General features: G+C 35.3%; 1 protein-coding gene across 7 annotated transcripts in view; it reads right to left on the bottom strand.

The window, feature by feature from the left end:
* Window positions 1-5,390: 5,390 nt before the first annotated feature.
* LOC107655603 (rho guanine nucleotide exchange factor 39-like) overlaps window positions 5,391-17,872 on the bottom strand; it is a 100,818-nt gene continuing 88,336 nt past the window's right edge. For 5 of the 7 annotated variants that reach the window (XM_016443161.1, XM_016443159.1, XM_016443158.1 and 2 more), the window contains 5 exons: window positions 15,754-15,983; window positions 11,658-11,746; window positions 8,188-8,314; window positions 6,473-6,594; window positions 5,391-6,249 (listed from right to left, as the gene is read on the bottom strand). In XM_016443161.1, the coding sequence (XP_016298647.1) occupies window positions 6,210-6,249; window positions 6,473-6,594; window positions 8,188-8,314; window positions 11,658-11,746; window positions 15,754-15,983 (608 nt within the window). In that variant the 3' untranslated portion in view covers window positions 5,391-6,209. Of the gene's footprint in view, window positions 6,250-6,472; window positions 6,595-8,187; window positions 8,315-11,657; window positions 11,747-15,753; window positions 15,984-17,872 lie in introns of those variants that run through there. The other 2 variants (XM_016443156.1, XM_016443163.1) reach the window with 2 other exon arrangements.

Genomic DNA, 17,872 nt, shown 5'->3' with positions numbered 1-17,872 from the left:
CAATATTTAGACATGACTACAGACAAACAGTGAATGTGCGCTTATATGAAAGTGTTTGCATGAATGGAAAAATACATATAAAATGACCAAATACAACAAAAACATTTAATGTGAATTCAATAAATACAGAAACTGAACTAGATTTCGACATTCTGAAGAAAATTGTTAGTTCTGGATGGTTACATAAGTTTGATCATTTATGTACAGTCAAATAAATAAATACATGGAAAATAAACATTGATCCGAGTTATTTTATGAATTATTTGTAAATATTAAATTTCAAAATAATGTTACAATCTTACCTACATATTAACTTAAAGCTTCGACTAAGAAAAAATATCATCATTATAATGTACAAATCAATTGGTTAAGCAACAAGATGAACAATGCACCAACATTACAGAAATATTAATACTTAAGTCTGATTTAATTTTCAATACAATCGATAATTGGGACGCAAGTTGCACCAGTTGCATTTGACAACTGAATTTCCTGATTGACCAATCAGAATCAAGCATTCTTTATAGTACTAAATATTATTTTATAATCAAAATAATTTATTTCTGTTTTCAACGCTATTCATTTAAATGAATAGAGCATGCTCTTGTTTACAGGGAGATGCATGTATTTTATGCAGTGTCATGCATGCAATAACATCAGACCAAAGGGTTACTTGGGTCAAACCCAAAATTACTTGACGTGAGTATCCATAATATCAATTAATTTTGCTGCTGCCATGGCAACAAATGAGCAGTTTTGGTTTTATAACTACAATATTACATTTACAAAAAGGACCAGAGGGATTCGCATTGAGACTAAGACAAATGGCATTGCTGTTGGCTGCAAATGTGGATCTGATCTGAGTGATGTTGCTTTGCTTAGGACTGCGTTATTAATAGAGAGGAACTGTGACAGAAACAAAATGTTCCTTTGACATGAATAAAAAAGGTTAAATGAGAAGCCGGTGGCAGGCGAGGAAGTGCCCCGTCCAAGTGGATTCCGTAACAAACCAGATTTACTGTATGAGTGTTGAAAACATCCAGCAGGAATAATATCACAGATCTGGATTTGAGGAGTTATTGTTTGCTGAAAACTAGGACAAAGAAACAAAAGGGGAGACAAGGGTTGAGTTATCACATAGTGCATGAAGATACAGTAGGTCCTGCTTTTGTATTCTCCAGTACGAACAATGTATGGGAGAGAGGGGTAAGCTGTGCCACTTTTACATAAACCATCCCATAGACAAGAAAAAAATGGCACAAAATATAGAAATATAACCTCTCAAAAAGTTTTTCACCTGCCATGTAGACAGTTTACTTTACTTTGTAATGTTTGTTTTGTTTGCGTGTCAAAGTAAAGAAAATCAAAAACAAAACAAAAAACCCTTAATGTATAAAACTCTGACATCCAAACAAAACAAAAACAAAGAAAAACAAAAAGCAAAACAAAGCAAAAGAATGTCAAAAACAACAAAGATAAAACTCTGACATCCAAACAAAACAAAAACAAAGCAAAATAAATAAATAAATGAAAATAAAAAGCAAAACAAAACAAATGGCACAAACGACAAAGATAATACTTTGACATACAAACAAAACAAAGCAAAGCCAAAAACCTTAATGTATAAAACTTACATCCAAACAAAACAAAACAAAACGAAACAAAAACAAAAACTACTTACTTTGACATACAAATAAAACAAAAATAAAGCAAAGCAAAAAGGAAGACAAAAATAAAGCAAAGCAAAACAAAAGAATGACAACAACAAAAAACGAATACTTTGACATCCAAACATAACAAAAACAAAGCAAAATAAATAAATAAATAAAAATAAAAAGCAAAACAAAACAAAACAATGGCACAAACGACAAAGATAATACTTTGACATACAAACAAAACAAAGCAAAGCCAAAAACCTTAATGTATAAAACTTACATCCAAACAAAACAAAACAAAACGAAACAAAAACAAAAACTACTTACTTTGACATACAAATAAAACAAAAATAAAGCAAAGCAAAAAGGAAGACAAAAATAAAGCAAAGCAAAACAAAAGAATGACAACAACAAAAAACGAATACTTTGACATCCAAACATAACAAAAACAAAGCAAAATAAATAAATAAATAAAAATAAAAAGCAAAACAAAACAAAACATGTATATGCTAATGAATCGCTATGAGAACAAAAAAACTCCGAGAACATTTAAAACAATCAATTTCAAGTGAAGAAAACATTCAACAAGTAAACAGCGCCAGACAGTCTGTCCCTCTTTTCTTCACGTGAGCTCCAAAACTGTAATGTAAGATCAGTTTGAAAAGCCAAACATGTCTCCAAGACTATATACTAAATGGTCTTAAAATCGCCACGGAGCTCCTCAGACACATTTCACAAGAAAAGAATGGTAACCACGCTAGTGTTTAATGCATCAGTCCTTGCGCATGAAATGCTCCAAAAGCAGAGGGATTGTCAGAGTCAACAGCACGTGTTGTTCTGCCAGGGCCTTGTGTTTTAGAGTGTTAATGCACCATTTCCAAAACAGAAACAAGAGACCGGTGACTGTGTTTGACAATGAGGTACACCATAATGAAATCGCAAATCATTCAGCCACTCTTTCAGTTGGTGTTGATTTAGGGTAAGATGCAAGTTCCAACCGAACAACAACAAACAGCATAAACAGTACAAATGAATCACCAATGGCAAGAGTAAAGGCTGAGATTTCAAGTGGACATGCATGTAAATACACAGCAATATGTTAATGTACAAAATATATAATGTAGTAAAAAGTAAAATGTACAAAAAACGCATTTTTATTTTCTACCTGCCATGCAGAAACTTTCTACCTGCCATGCATTCCACTTTAAATGCAGCCTTTAATCTTGGTATTATTTGTAAATTATTTGCCCTGTTTATGCTGGTTGTTACAGTGCATGACCCCACAATGGATGCTGTTTGGTTGGAATTTACCTTAAATCAACACCAACTGAAAGAGCAAGGCATCAGATTTGTAGATATTATGGAGAAACACGATGTGTTATTCATGCATGGAGCCACAGTATATTTCTGAGCATAATTCAAACTTATTCAGTCACTGAAACACATTTTGCTTCCTTCATTTCTTAGACACTAAAAGGAAGGTCTGAAGTGCTTGAGTATTAAACATTTATGCTTAAATCTCCTTCCTAAGTGCAGATTCATGAACCAGAGCAACATTACAAGCTAAAAGAAGGTCTTTATTACAAGAAACCACAAAAAACTGTGGAACACCTTGCTGCTTTCATTTCAGAATCACAAAAAAGACACAGGCAGACCTTGTTCTTGACTTTCAAAAATAACCGTGTGAATTGTGTATCATAGTGACGTCACCACAACATAATATCCGACAAGACTCCTGCAAAAAAAGACTGAGCTGAAGTCTAAACAAGAACCTGTTCACTAGATTTTGGATATTCTTTCCTGTGCAAAACTCTTACTGGTCCAATTTAAAAGCAAAGTAAAAAGTCAAATATTCAAAGCACAGGATAAAACTTACAGTAGTGATCAATTTGCCATTAAGTTAATGCCATGCATTTGGAAGTAACACCTACATCACTTTAAAAATGATATTTACTGTGCTTATTTGAGCAGACACGTGCAAACAAAATCAAAGCAAATCGAATCAGAACAAAAAAACAAAAATCAAATTAAAAAGAACAGCACAAAACAAAAACACAAGAAAAGCAAAATCAAAGCAAAACAAATCAAACTGGACAGCATGAAACCAAAACAAAAGATATTTATTGCACTTATATGAACAGGCACATGCAACAAAACAAAAGCAAAACACAAAACAAAAACAGAACAAAACGAAAAAACTAATAAAAAAAAAAAAGCCAAGGACAGCACAAAACAAAACACCGAACAAAACAAAAACTCCAAAACAAAAGAAAACAAAAATCTAAGGAAAACAAGCAAAAAAGACAGCACAAAACAAAACCCCAAACAAAAGATTGAATGCACTTATATGAACAGACACAGGCTTGCAGGGACAGATCTCAAATTGTCACCAAACTACGAAAGCATTGAGGTCAGCGAGCCCTCGTTGGCCTTAGCATCAGCCACCCCGTCCCCTTTCAACTCCAGTTACAAAGCAATTAAACAGGGCAGCCCTCCAGAAGAAGCGTGCCAGAGACTCAGATAAGACCTGATTTACTGCCCAGTAGTCAAAAGGTAAGCCAGAGAACACGGAAATGTTATGCATTTCATACCCCCCCCCCTACTGCTTCTGTTCTCCTTAAGAAACTTAAAAGTACATGATGCTTATGGATGTCTTTGCTCTGGAGATCTGGCATGTAGAGGAAGAACAATCCATCATCAACAACAAAATATAAGGTTTAAAAGGTGCATGGTATCATTTTATTACTTACAAAAAATTCCTTCTTAGTAATGAAGGCAAAAAAAAAAAATAGAACTAAATTTTTTTTTTAATTTAATACAAATGTTTTCTTTAGAAATAATAGGATCAGCATAACAATGGGCAAAGTTTGTCACAGATTTGATTATTATTAGAGATTAGATATGCTTTATATATATTTTTTTTTTATATATATATTTCTGATTTAATTAACGACAATTTAATTTTTCTAATCCAAAAACTTTATTTTGAAATATTTTTATTTTAAGATTTTCTAATTTAGATTAGGTTAAGAATCCCAGATTTTCACTGTGGCCTCAGTCTGTAACCCTGCTACAATCCATCAAAAACACATTGACCATGAATGGTATTCTGAATCCACTACCACCTGCCAAAAGAATGAATGTGGAAAGAGAACAATCAGCAGAGAATCTGGCATCAGCTTCGAGCAAACGTGAAAAGATGAGGTGCAAATTGTGAAAATTGAGCCAAGTATTCAACCAGGTAATTGCTGGCAGTTTCAGAAATTAGATGTTGTTGCATCAGCTGCAATTGAGTGATCCAAAATGTCTGTTTTGAAACCGTAAATGGACACTGTTTAGCATGCAGTGATGATAGAGGCCAAAATAAAGGTGAAAACAACAATGCATGAATTTCTTATCCAATATAAGTAATATCATATGAGTCTAAACATAGACAGGGTCAGCACTCTCATCACCACCTGCATTCGGTGGCCTACTTTATGAAATAACAAAAAGCAGTGTGCTGCCACCACGTGGCCAACTGAACTTTAATATTTCATATAGAAGAACAGGAACACAGATAATTTACTATAGAAATTTCTGACTTTATCATGACCTGGAAATCAGTTTTCAAACTCCCTTATATTTCCAGGTTTTTCATGAATGTGGAAACCAAGGCAATAACTATAAACAATTACAGTAAACATTAATTAACAAATAGAGACCTAATAATACTTAAATATACCCGTATTCCAATAAAAACCTACGGCTGATGTTACAACGACTCTCTCTAACAGACTTCAATTCCAGACTTAAAGCCTAGCATTGGATTTAATGCATGTGAGACTTGAGAGATCAGCAATGTTCCAGAAGAGGGCAGTGTTGACCAGAGCATGAACAGTTAAAACTGCTGGTTTAATAGACCGTGTCAATATTTAGAGCAAATCACTGAGCTTTTATTCATTCACATGCAAAATATAATATTGACCAGTATAGCAGAGTTAGTAACAATTACACCACTAAATGGATCTAACAGTAAAAGTTTGATTAAAACAAGCAGACAAAAAATATTTATATTGCAGAGTATAATTAAAACAACATTCCGTATATATAAAAGCAGTTTTCCCTTTTGTTCCAGTGTATAACAGAGCAAAATCTCATGCAAACCAAAAAATCTTATTGCACTAAATGATTTCATATTAAAAATGTGCTAATAATAGCATTGTGTTGCACTATAGTGATATATATTCAGAGTTGGTGTCACTAGATAAATATGCTGTTACTATACATGATGTTTTTGTGTCTGTGTATTTCTTTATAGTTAGATTTTGCCCATTATTGGTGATAACTGAGTGATTCTGCATTTTAAATAGTAAGACATCTCAGTATAAAAACCTTTAAAATGTGAACAGTAAACATGCTTAAAAGCAATAAGCCTACATTGCAGTATATTCTTTGGCATATGGAAAAAAATGCAGCAGTGTGTAGTAGATGTAGATTGCATTCATCCTAAATCACCTCTGCTCCTTCCGTCTGTGGGCAGATCTTTCAGCTCTTTTCAGAACATGAACCTCCTCACAGTATGACGCAGCTCGATCCAGAAGACTCCTGTGGTCTGCATTAACAATGTGAGCGTTATTATGCTATTCAAATTTTTTGCAGGTACATGTTTTATATACACACAGCATAAAAATACGTTTTCTTTAGACCATCAAAGAGAATTGTCACAGAAGCTGTGTACTACAAATGTTGGGTAAATATTGTACTGGTTAAGATAACAGAGATGGAACAGTATTGTTCTGTCAGTCTGATAACATGAAGTGATGCCGTGAAACTACCTTGCAGGAGGAGCTTGATTGGGCTTCAGCCTCTTGGTGGCGCTGTAGCCGCTTTCCCCAGTTGAAGGGATGGAACTGCTGCTATGACCCTCTCTGTGTTCCCGAACCTCTTCATCCAACATCTGCATTAGAGAAACCACAGATGTTTAAGTGCATGTAAAGTAAAAACATACAGTATAAATTAATACAAATAAAAATGATATAAAATTTAAATAAGTATAAATTATATGATTAGATTAACAATGAAAACTGATTTTTGTAATGAATTTATATTCATTATAAAATTTCACAATTTAGTTTAAATGGTTAGTGGATGAGAAATAGTGAATTCTGCATTTTTGTATTATATTATTTATTTAAATATTCTTTTTTTTTACCCACAATATTTATAAATATTACATATTTTTTTCCTTCATAAACAAGTTTATATTTCTAATCCCAAGAATAATAATAATTTTTAAAAATATTTAAATTAGATTATGAACTGTGGTGTACAAAAGTCTAAAAGTCTGGTTTTTAAATCTAATTTAAAAGGAATAGTTCAACCAAAAATGAAAAATCTGTCATTATTTACTCACCCTCAAGTTGTTCCAAACCTGTAACTACACAAACCTGTGTAGTTTCTCCTATTGAGCACAAAAAAAAAAAAAAAAAAATTAAATAAGTTATTTTGAACAATGCTTGTAACCAACCAGTTAACGGCAGCCATTGACTTCTATAGAATGGAAAAAAATACTACGGAAGTCAATAGCTACCATCAAATGATTGGTTACCAGCATTCTTCAAATTATCTTATTTTGTGCTCAACAGAAGAAAGAAACTCGTACAGGTTTGGAACAACTTGAGGGTGAGTAAATGATGACAGAATTTTAATTTTTAGGTGATTTAACCTTTCAAACCATGTAATAAATAAAATGTTTTCAAACATACATAAATAAATATTAACCCTTAAGTGTATACGCTACGCGTGTATAAAGTAAATATTTTACAAAATATTTTTGAATCCAAAATGTATATAAAATTAAAGCCTTATTTCTAAATAAGTTATGTTCCAAATTTGAAGTTGATATAAAAAAAAATGGAGGTTCTTGTGAGATTTTATTTAGGGCGTTATACCACAAACAGCCACCGGGTGCCATCCAAACTCTGTAGAATTTTTGTTGATGCATTTTTCTGTCACGAAGGTCTAAATTTCTCTGTCAATATTACTTCTATCAAAAAATAACCACCAAATATGGAATCTTGAGACTCAGACCTTTCCAAATATATGTATTTTGTCAAGATTATAACTTTTGATTCTAAAAGACCGTAATACATTTTGTAATATTATGACACTTGACTCCACCCACTAAGGGGAGGAGACTGCTAAAAGATTTTAAAGTACCATTTCCATGGTAAAGCAATGTCTGATTTAAAAATGTTTTCACAGGATGAATTCTGAGGTTTTAAGCTTTCAAATGATATATAATTTATGATTACTAAAATATGTGATAGAGAAAAAAGACAACAAAAAAAAAGAGCGCCATTGGGCCCACCTGTGGGCCGGTGGCACATAAGGGGTTAAATTACATATTAAATTATACTAAAATACTAATTTGGTAAAAAAAGAAAAGCTTCAGCCTTTAAAACACCCTATGCATAATCTAATTAACTAATAATATTAGTTGTTAATTTTTTTAACATTAATTGTAATTAAACATGAAACAACAACCGACCATGGTTCTTTTTATTCCACGTGTTTGCTGCAGTTCTGGAGTGTTCTGACTGTCTGGTTCCGATCTGATTGGCTTCCTGCGCAGCTCGTCTCTCCTGTGCACCACTGTATTCTTTGACTTCAGCTGCCTGGGATGGAAAACGAGACCATCCGTCATCAACCGAACCAGGCAAGACATTAAGATCAGTCATTTAAACCAGAATCAAGAAGCTGGAGTATGAAACTACATCATTAGCTCCCCTTTTCATGTCATACCTGATGCTAATCTTGACATTTTAATACAGATGACAAACTCAGACCACCTCTTCAAGCTCCAGCTCGTGTTACACTGAGACGTGTTATACTTGTACCTTGTATCAAAAAAAATGTTCTAGCTCACGACTGCGGTTTTGAGATGAAATCCAAAAAAGTATTAACTACTTTTCACAAACTGATGGAGACAACTGAATTTGAACATGTTATTTGCATTTTTAGCAATTTTTTGGTATGACTGTGTGCAGCTTTGCTGCATTAGAGGTACAGTTGAGCCAAAAAAAAAAAGAACATTTTTTTTTTATATATATATATATAAAATGCAGCTTAATTTTCCCCCTTAAAATGTATACAGTATGTGGGGCTGAAATTACAGGACGAAATAACACTACTTGTTATAAAAAATAAAATAAAAATAAAAATATTTTCATTTAACATTTAATTTAGACACACATATGAATTGTAGGGTTAAGAAAGTGGCATAAAAATGTGTGCAACAGAAACAAAAACAAAAACCGAGAAATATATATATATATATATTTTTTAATAATAATAATAATGCATATTATATGCATTATTGATTAATGCAAAAAATAAAATATAAATAAATGAGTAAAAAAAATATATATTTTCACTATGGTCTTTGACTTGTGGACCAACAGTACATAATATTTTTAAGATTCAATATCAATCAGTAGACGAATGAAAATTCTAAAAAAAATGTTTAAAAAGAAAAAAAATATATATAAAAAGGGAATAAAAACAACAACACACCGTTTTCATATTATCATTATTAGTAAGTATTTCTTTTAATATTGTTAAGAAAGAAAGAAAGAAAGAAAGAAAGAAAAGTGTTTGAATCCGGGAAAGAGTAACTAAATCAAAACTATAGGTGAATATAACACCTTACAGTAACTCAAAAATGTTCTGAATTATAGTCCTCTAAAACACAATGATCATTTCCTTCGTCTTTTTTGATCCAACACAGGAGACACTGTGTCTAAAGCACAGGATATTTGTGTGTGTTTTTTTCTGGTGACATGAAAGGGAAGTATTTGGTTTGTATAGGAGACGTCTATCTGACCATAGAGTTGAGCGGATCTGCCTCGATGAGAGACGCTCAGTTTTGTCATATGGCTCCAGCCGCCTTCACCTCATGTCACTGAAACCATCGATTGCAAACTGATTGAGTCCCCTGGCCAACAACTAGTATTGGTGTGTATCTGCATATATGTGGGTGAAACCTAAACCATATTCATCTTGTATTACAATATTCCTCAAGTGAGGAAAAAGAAACATCACAAATATTACAATTAAAACCACTCAGATGGAAAATATATTATATATAACTTATTTGAATCACTGATTTAGTTGTTGATTTCTAGGCATATGGCAAAGGAAATTGGAGGGAATGATGTGTTCTTAAGTTTCAGACGGCCTTAAGGGCCTCGATATGTTTGTGGTCTTGCTTCAAGTCAATAATCAGTGGCATTAAGATTACTGGTATGCAACAACTGAAAATAAGCTCATGGATTATATTTCCCAACCACAAGCAATAGCAATAACATAATACTGTATCGATAACGGGAATCTGATAGTGTTTCATGAAAGGAAACGATTACATTTGCATTACAGGTAATCATGGAGGGGAACGAATAGAATCAGAAAGGCAATTGTAAGTCATGTGACACGGATCGGTGACATGGCTTGTGTCAAATATGAAGGTAATTAAAAAAGGACACAAGAGTAATGGATCCCACAATTTAAAGGGGGCAAATAATGATACATTTTGCAATACCATAAAACTCTGTTAAACATTAAATTAAACAGTTGAGTCAACAAACACTATTTAAACATACTGTTTAAACTTTCAGAACTCAAAAAGAACATTTATTCAAACTAAACTGCAATAATGACTGTCCGAGGCCTTGTGTAGCACCTACAGCACTGCATATCCAGGAGTTTAGATTTATATTTAAGATGGTCCCTGATTTTTTCAGTCCAATCTTAACATTTTATGCACTGTATGCCAGTGCAGATTGTTTTGTGAACCTGTTCTATTAAACCTGTTGAAGGATTGGATGCTTAAAAATTATATTGGACCTGCGAGCAAGTAATAAATGAGTGCAGCAAAGTAATGAAAAATTACCTGTTTAATTATACGGGTCAGAGAGAAGATGCAAAATAGCCTAAGAATTATGGAAACCCTAAATTAGGTTTCTGGACCTCAAGGAAAAAATAAAAAATAAAACGAGGACAAAATGTATACTGAACATACATCTGTCTCTTAGGCATAACGGTCAATGCATGACATTTTAACAAACAATTCACATTATTAATGCAATGACTTGAATACACCTCTTCTATGTAATTTTCTGAATTAAAAATAATTTAGATTTTTTTAAAGGTGGCAAACAGTCAAAAATGTCAAGGTAATACAGCTGTCTTGATAATATAGAAAGCTGAATTCAAAGAAAACAAAAATAATATACAGTGGGTACGGAAAGTATTCAGACCCCCTTAAATTTTTCACTCTTTGTTATATTGCAGCCATTTGCTAAAATCATTTAAGTTAATTTTTTTTCCTCATTAATGTACACACAGCACCCCATATTGACAGAAAAACACAGAATCGTTGACATTTTTGCAGATTTATTAAAAAAGAAAAACTGAAATATCACATATAACAAAGAGTGAAAAATTTAAGGGGGTCTGAATACTTTCCGTACCCACTGTACATGCATTTAAAAAAAAAATAAAAATGAGGGTAAAATTTAAATTTTTTTTTATTTTAAAATGTTTTAATATTAAAATAATTATAATTAAAGGGCAGGACTTACACAAAAATACACAATCATCAGAATATTAATTACAAAATTCCCCCCACCCGCCCATGAAGATGGCACGAGGTGACCTGTCCCTCCCAATCACTCAGATAGTGCTAAACTAATTAGCCTAGCCTTGAGAGTTGGGACTGTCCCCTGTGACGAGCTCGCCCCATGTCAACCATCGCCCTGCCCTCAGGTCCTGTGAGAGAGTAAAGGGCACTGATGTTATGCTAACACTGACTACAGCATAAAAGGCTGATGATTATGAGCGGTGTTGATGTTTTAACTTCAAAACCTGGGTGGAGTGACATTTTAGGGCTGGTAACCTAAAAAGTTTAGGTTTTTTTAGGAGCTGATTTTTGAGTATCCCCATGTGGACAGATAGACTCACCCAATAGCCAAGCAGAGGCTACGGTACCAATCATTAATGTCCCCCTGATCATCGGACATTAGAAGCAGTTTGGCCCTGGCAAAGGTCAACTAGAAGAGAGAAAATATTCAGTTAGAGGAAGAGGCTGCTCTCCCTGCTCTCATCCATGCTAAGCTGCATGGATGCGCAGGGATTTCTTGCCCAGAACAGAACCATACCGCCAATCCAAACTGTATGCTAATTGTCAATCATCTTTGACGATAGTGGTCCTGACAGAATGAGAGTTTATGTATTATAGAACCTGGTGAAGGACACTGAAAAGTGGTGATTTTGGTGGTACCATTTGTCTAGATGAGAGAGTGTTTGTATACGGATAATTTCTTCCCTCCTTTTCTCTTTCTCTCGCATTTCCCATCTGATCAAACATTTGTCTCTTAGGCATAAGGATCAATGAAAGATGCTCATATCATATAATAATTTATCCAGAAATGCATTAAAATGCAATACATCTCTTCTATGATGACCATGCTTTTAATTACAGAATTAAAAATAACTTCTGATAAACTCAAGTTTGTTGTGGGGCAGAATATCAGCGAAGTCCTGATATTATAATGAAGAAAAAAAAAGCTGCATTAAAATAATTACAAACATTTCTAAAAGTTGGCATTATATATTTTAACAAAACTGCTTCTTAATATTTGAAAAATCTTTGTCAACCACATGAAAGTCAACAAACATGCAGAACAAAAGGTTTAAAATACCATATACTGTATATATATATATATATATATACCCGTCACCATTTTTCTCAGTAAATATATTTCTAAAGGTGCTGTTGACATGAAATTTTCACCAGATGTTGGTATCAACCCAAGTAATCCATACATATAAAGAAAACAAAACAAATAAATTCAGAAATTAAGCTATGTGTAATAAAATGGAATGACACAGGGAAGAAGTATTGAACACATGAAGAAAGGGAGGTGCAAAAAGGCATGGAAAGCCAAGACACCAATATGTCTATACATACATACATACATACACTGTATGTATATATATATATATATATATATATATATATATATGTGTGTGTGTGTGTGTGTGTGTAAAAAAAAAAATTTATTAAACCATGTACACTCACATATATTTAAGGTATAATGAAATTATATTGCCTTTTACTGAAACGTATCTCGAAAATGGTAAAAACGTCTTTCAAAAAACCAACACATGTTGTTGTGCACATAATTCCTTTGGATCACTAGAGGGCGTCCATGAACTAGTTTGTTAGCATTGCCTCCAGTGTTTACATGGACCATGGTCTCAAAATCTCAAACATTTGTGATCTTATGATTCACAGTACTGACTTCAGTTTTTCAGGCATATAGCCTATAGATGTACAGGACGAACGGCCACAATTAGGCATTTTAAAGGCTTAACTGGCCTTGAGATGAATTTTAACATTTTAGCATTGAAGGTGAGACAACTTAATCCACCTCACAAAACATTAAAGAACATCGTCAATAACATTAGTAGATAATTTAATGCGTTTAATGATTTGATTTTCAATTTGATGCAAAATAGGTCACGAAAATGAGAACCATGAAGGAGCTGCAGAGGAAGCAACACGTTCTGCACTCGAGCCCAAAGGCGCACAGATGTGCCAGTTGATGCTCTCAGCTGCTAATTTGGCAATGATCTGCACTTGGAGGACAAGTTTTCTGAGCTCGGCCCACGTTCTCCGCCTCCCGTCAGATGGCTCATCCTTGAGTCAACAGCAATTACCATCACTCATCCGCACGGAGGAGACTTTACTGCTAGATTACACATGTCAAACAAGACAACGGGAACCCTCCAACCCCAAACAAAGGCAGAGGCTTTATCCTCAGAATAATTACAATGGGGACCCATTAGAGTGGATTATAATTGGGGCCTTGAAAATATTAAATGACCTTTCACATTTACCTGAGGCCGCCGGAGTGGAGGAAACGGCAGCAGTTACCGACAGCATATCAATAATCAGGCCTAATCTTTATTACGATTGGGGACGGAATCGTAATGATGAGTGGAGCCGGGTCTTTAATGGACACCTGGTAAAAAGCAATGACGCTCTGGTTATATATTAAGGAGGCGGGGGGGCTGGTGCGCTTGTTTCTCATTAGGTATTAAATAGATTAAGATTTCAAATGTACCATCATCAAAAGTATTATCTAATTACCGAGTTCAGCGAGCGAGGCAAAGCGGAGCGCGATATTAGGGGTCCGCCGCATGGGGGGACGGGTGGCCTGATTTATGCACAAATAGATTCCACTTCTATTGCGATGCGGTAATTAGGGATTTGTCAGCAAATCTGACCCTCTTAGGTAGAAATTACTTTGTATAATACGAACGGCGGAGCACTCTTCGACGCACATAATTTCACTTGATTATTTATACATCAAAGGGAATCGTCATGGATGCAGAATAATATTCAAGGAGGTGGAGGAAGAAAGACGGGGAGCCGCGAGAGGAAGATGGAGAGACGAAAAGGGAGGGGGATGCGAAGATGGGAAATGAGAGAGAAAGAGAAAAGGAGGGAAGAAATTATCCGTATACAAACACTCTCTCATCTAGACAAATGAATAGGGGAGAGGGAGCCAAAATTTTCATAGCGCATTTTCCTCTACTACTACTTTCAAACTTTGCATATAGATTGCCATGGCATTTCCAGCTGTCAAATTTAATTTTGCTTTAATTCTTCACGGCCCGGCTGGGGAGGGGCCAGAGAGTGCTGACAGCCTCTTTCCCCTTCAGTCCAGGTGGGAGGCGGGTGGAACCGGGATCAATAATGTGTCCTTATGAGAAATTAAACCTAATGCTATTGAGTATGCATTTGAGGCCTCTGTGGGATAACAGGCTAATGAAATGCCATTTCTAGCCATTAGATAATATGCAGCCTCGGCCACGGCCCAGGTGGAGGAGAGGAGAGGAGTGCGGAGCACTGACAGGGTTTCGGGAAGATGCATTCAGCGGCCGAGCGGAAGAGATGGATCTGTGATCTAATCTGATGGAGTGATGCGAGCGCCTTCCCACACTTCTTTAGAGCAGGTGGCCTTTTTAGGTCTATTCCATGTGCCAAAAAAAGCATACCTGCGACATGATAGTCTAGTAGCTCTGAGACCACTAGCTCCCTTAAATCTTACGAAATGCTCAACAACTTGTAAAGTATTATATACTACACCTTTAGGTTGTATTTATGTAGTTAATGAGTATGAATCTCAGTATGTATATGTAATAATTGTATATTAGTTAGATTTATGCTATTTTATAACCAACTAAACCACATGGAATAAATGCCTTTGTGGTGTACGATACATTCGTCTGAATGTTTCATGAGAGTGTGGAGATCGTTTAGACAATTTGTCACACAGCGGCAGCACCTGAAAAGAGATCAAGCCATGTGGAGACATTAAAACTTGAAGCCTTATGAGGAACTCGAGTAATTAGCGCAAGAAGGAGAATGATAAATTGATCATTTTTGCTAACTTGCAGATCAAGTCATTCTGAGAACAATAAGTGTGGGGAGGGACATACGGTTCAAATATATTTGATGGATTTGAAGAGTGCCTATGAGGAAATTTAATGGATAAAATGTGTTATACTCCACAGATTGCCCAAAAAAAATATTTGGGGCTGTAAGAATGCATTGATCCACCAATGAAAATTTAATGCATCGATTACAGAATCTAAAAATCAATTATAATTACTACAATAATATCCAATGTACTGTGCATTCAATCATTTTAAGTTCACCCAAATCCCCAGTCTACTTCTGGCGTGGACACATTTAACGGAGATGAAATGTTAGTATTTTTAATAAAACATATTTTTGACAATTATCCCTCAAAATGCGACAATCATAAGCATGCCTATAGTAAGCTGATTTCTAAGAAAAGTGTGAACATCAACACGCCATTGACTCGCGCAGCGTGACTTTTAGTGGAGTGAGTGGGTCAGGAACAACACACTTCAAATTTATGAACATCCATGAAAATAAAAATTAATCATACCAAAATATGTGAACTGAATTATGAACAAGAATAAATCCATCTGAATTGTAAATATAGCTGTTCTAACTTACACTAATAAGGCCTCCCTGGCTTTTGGTGTGGCCGAAGACTTTATCCACTGTGCACTCCTTTAATGGGTAGATTCGCTGGCAGGCAAACTTATCCCCATTCATAGGATGTATGGGACTGCATGGTTTGGCCTGGAGCAGGATGTCAGAGAACAGGTAAAACATCTTGGGTTTTGCCTCCGTGCCTTTAGGGGGCACTGTCTTTAGCCAGCCTTCCCGAATGTACCACCTCCCTACGACGAGAAGAGATAACAGGGAAATGGATGAAGGACTTATCTATTGTCTACCTAAAAAGTCAATTTCAAGCAGAGAATAAAAAGCAGAAGGTTTACATGACTTGAGACGGAAAATAGACAACCAATCTCCCTTCTCAGTGATTGGCAGTTGCATGATGGAAACTAAATTAGATGCTGACATTTGGATAGATAAGATGAAATTTCATTCCTGCTACTGATTCCTTAATTGCCCCAGTGAACCTTGTGATTGAAGCTCTGGTGATAGCAAGAGCGTGGAGCTCAAAATGGATGCTCTGAGCGACAGACAAGCACTCTATGATTAGCAGAGGGGTCAAGTAGGGGTCAAACCGCTTTTTAAAAATGCCACAGGTTTAATATGAGGCAACAACGAAGACACATTCTGTGATACTCCAGGGCGACATGTGCAGATTGGATTTAATGGTTTCTTTGGCTTCTTTAAATTGGTAACATGCATTTACATGGTCAAGTTCTATCTGGATCATGCAGGATAGTCATGCCTGACGATTTCGGTTGCACATCCACAATGCTAACAAGTGTACAAACTCAATAACAAGACACCCAGAGCCAAAAACATTAAGTTGTCCACAGGTATATCGGTAAAGAACCCCCGGTTCTGTTTAATGTGAACCTGTATGCCTCAAATACCCGTCACTGGTTTGGACTGACATATCCAAAAGGAAGGCTTCATCGGCTCAGTTCAAAGAGCAGGAACTTGGAGATCCCCCTCTTCATGTTGAACGCTTTCAACTTTCCCTGTCAAAGAGCACCTCTGCCCAGCTACAAAGGACCTAGTGGTTTGCAGGGTGCTAAAGGTTGCACTACAAAGCGGCCGGGGTCCTCCTGATGTGACCAAGCCAAAGACCCAGAGACACATAAAAGCATTTCTCTATTTGAAAGTGATGGAATGGCAAGTCAGATCATTGTTAATTTTGAGAAGGCTTTGCTGGATAGGCTACCCTTTCATGTCAGTTAAAAGAGGATTCAGGTGTTCATCTACAGTATTCAAAGCCCAGGAGCCCTCTTTTTAAAGTTTTGTTCTGATTCAGGTTACTCGATTGTACGAACAATTGTGACTTTAAGGCCGCAACATATTCTACTATGCAGGCAATGCAAGCTTTACAATTACACAATGCTGGATTCATTGCCGCAAGTAGGAGTAATCGGTCTTCTATATTCGCGGTGCATTCACGTCATGTTGGAATTACCGTAATTATGGGATGTAAAGTCTGAACATACCGAGTATACAAGTTGTAATTTTTATGTTGACATCTGAGTCCTTTATCCAAGTCAGAATCATGTAATTATTGATAAATCAGTTGTCTCTTTTAGGCCAACAACTGTTATGGCAGAGAAATACAAGTTACCTGAACAATAACACATCTGGACTAAAGGGTTAGTTCACCCAAAAATGAAAATTCTGTCATTAATTACTCACCCTCATGTTGTTCCAAACCTGTAAGACCTTCGTTCATCTTCGTTCATCACAAATTAAGATATTTTTGATGCATTCCGAGAGCTCTCTGACCCTCCTTAGACGGCAAGGATCCTTACACGATCAAGGCTCAGAAACGTAGCAAGGACATCGTTAAAATAATCCATGTGACATCAGTGGTTCAACCGTAACTTTACGAAGCTACGAAAAAATACTTTTTGTGTGCAAAGAAAACAAAAAATTACAACTTTATTCAACAATTCGTCTCCTCTGCGTCTCCCTATAGCACCATTTTTATCCCTTTAATGGCACAGATATTTGAATGTAACTTTATTGTCCCCTTGAGTAGCACACTTTCAACGTGTTACCTGATGATTTTACTGGTTGGTGGTTTGTTTCTGGCATAAAAGATCTGCACTTAACTGACCAATGA

Source organism: Sinocyclocheilus anshuiensis, unplaced genomic scaffold (assembly GCF_001515605.1).
Source record: "Sinocyclocheilus anshuiensis isolate Anshui unplaced genomic scaffold, SAMN03320099.WGS_v1.1 scaffold916, whole genome shotgun sequence".
Classification (NCBI taxonomy): domain Eukaryota; kingdom Metazoa; phylum Chordata; class Actinopteri; order Cypriniformes; family Cyprinidae; genus Sinocyclocheilus; species Sinocyclocheilus anshuiensis.
This window is presented reverse-complemented; position numbering and strand designations above follow the sequence as displayed.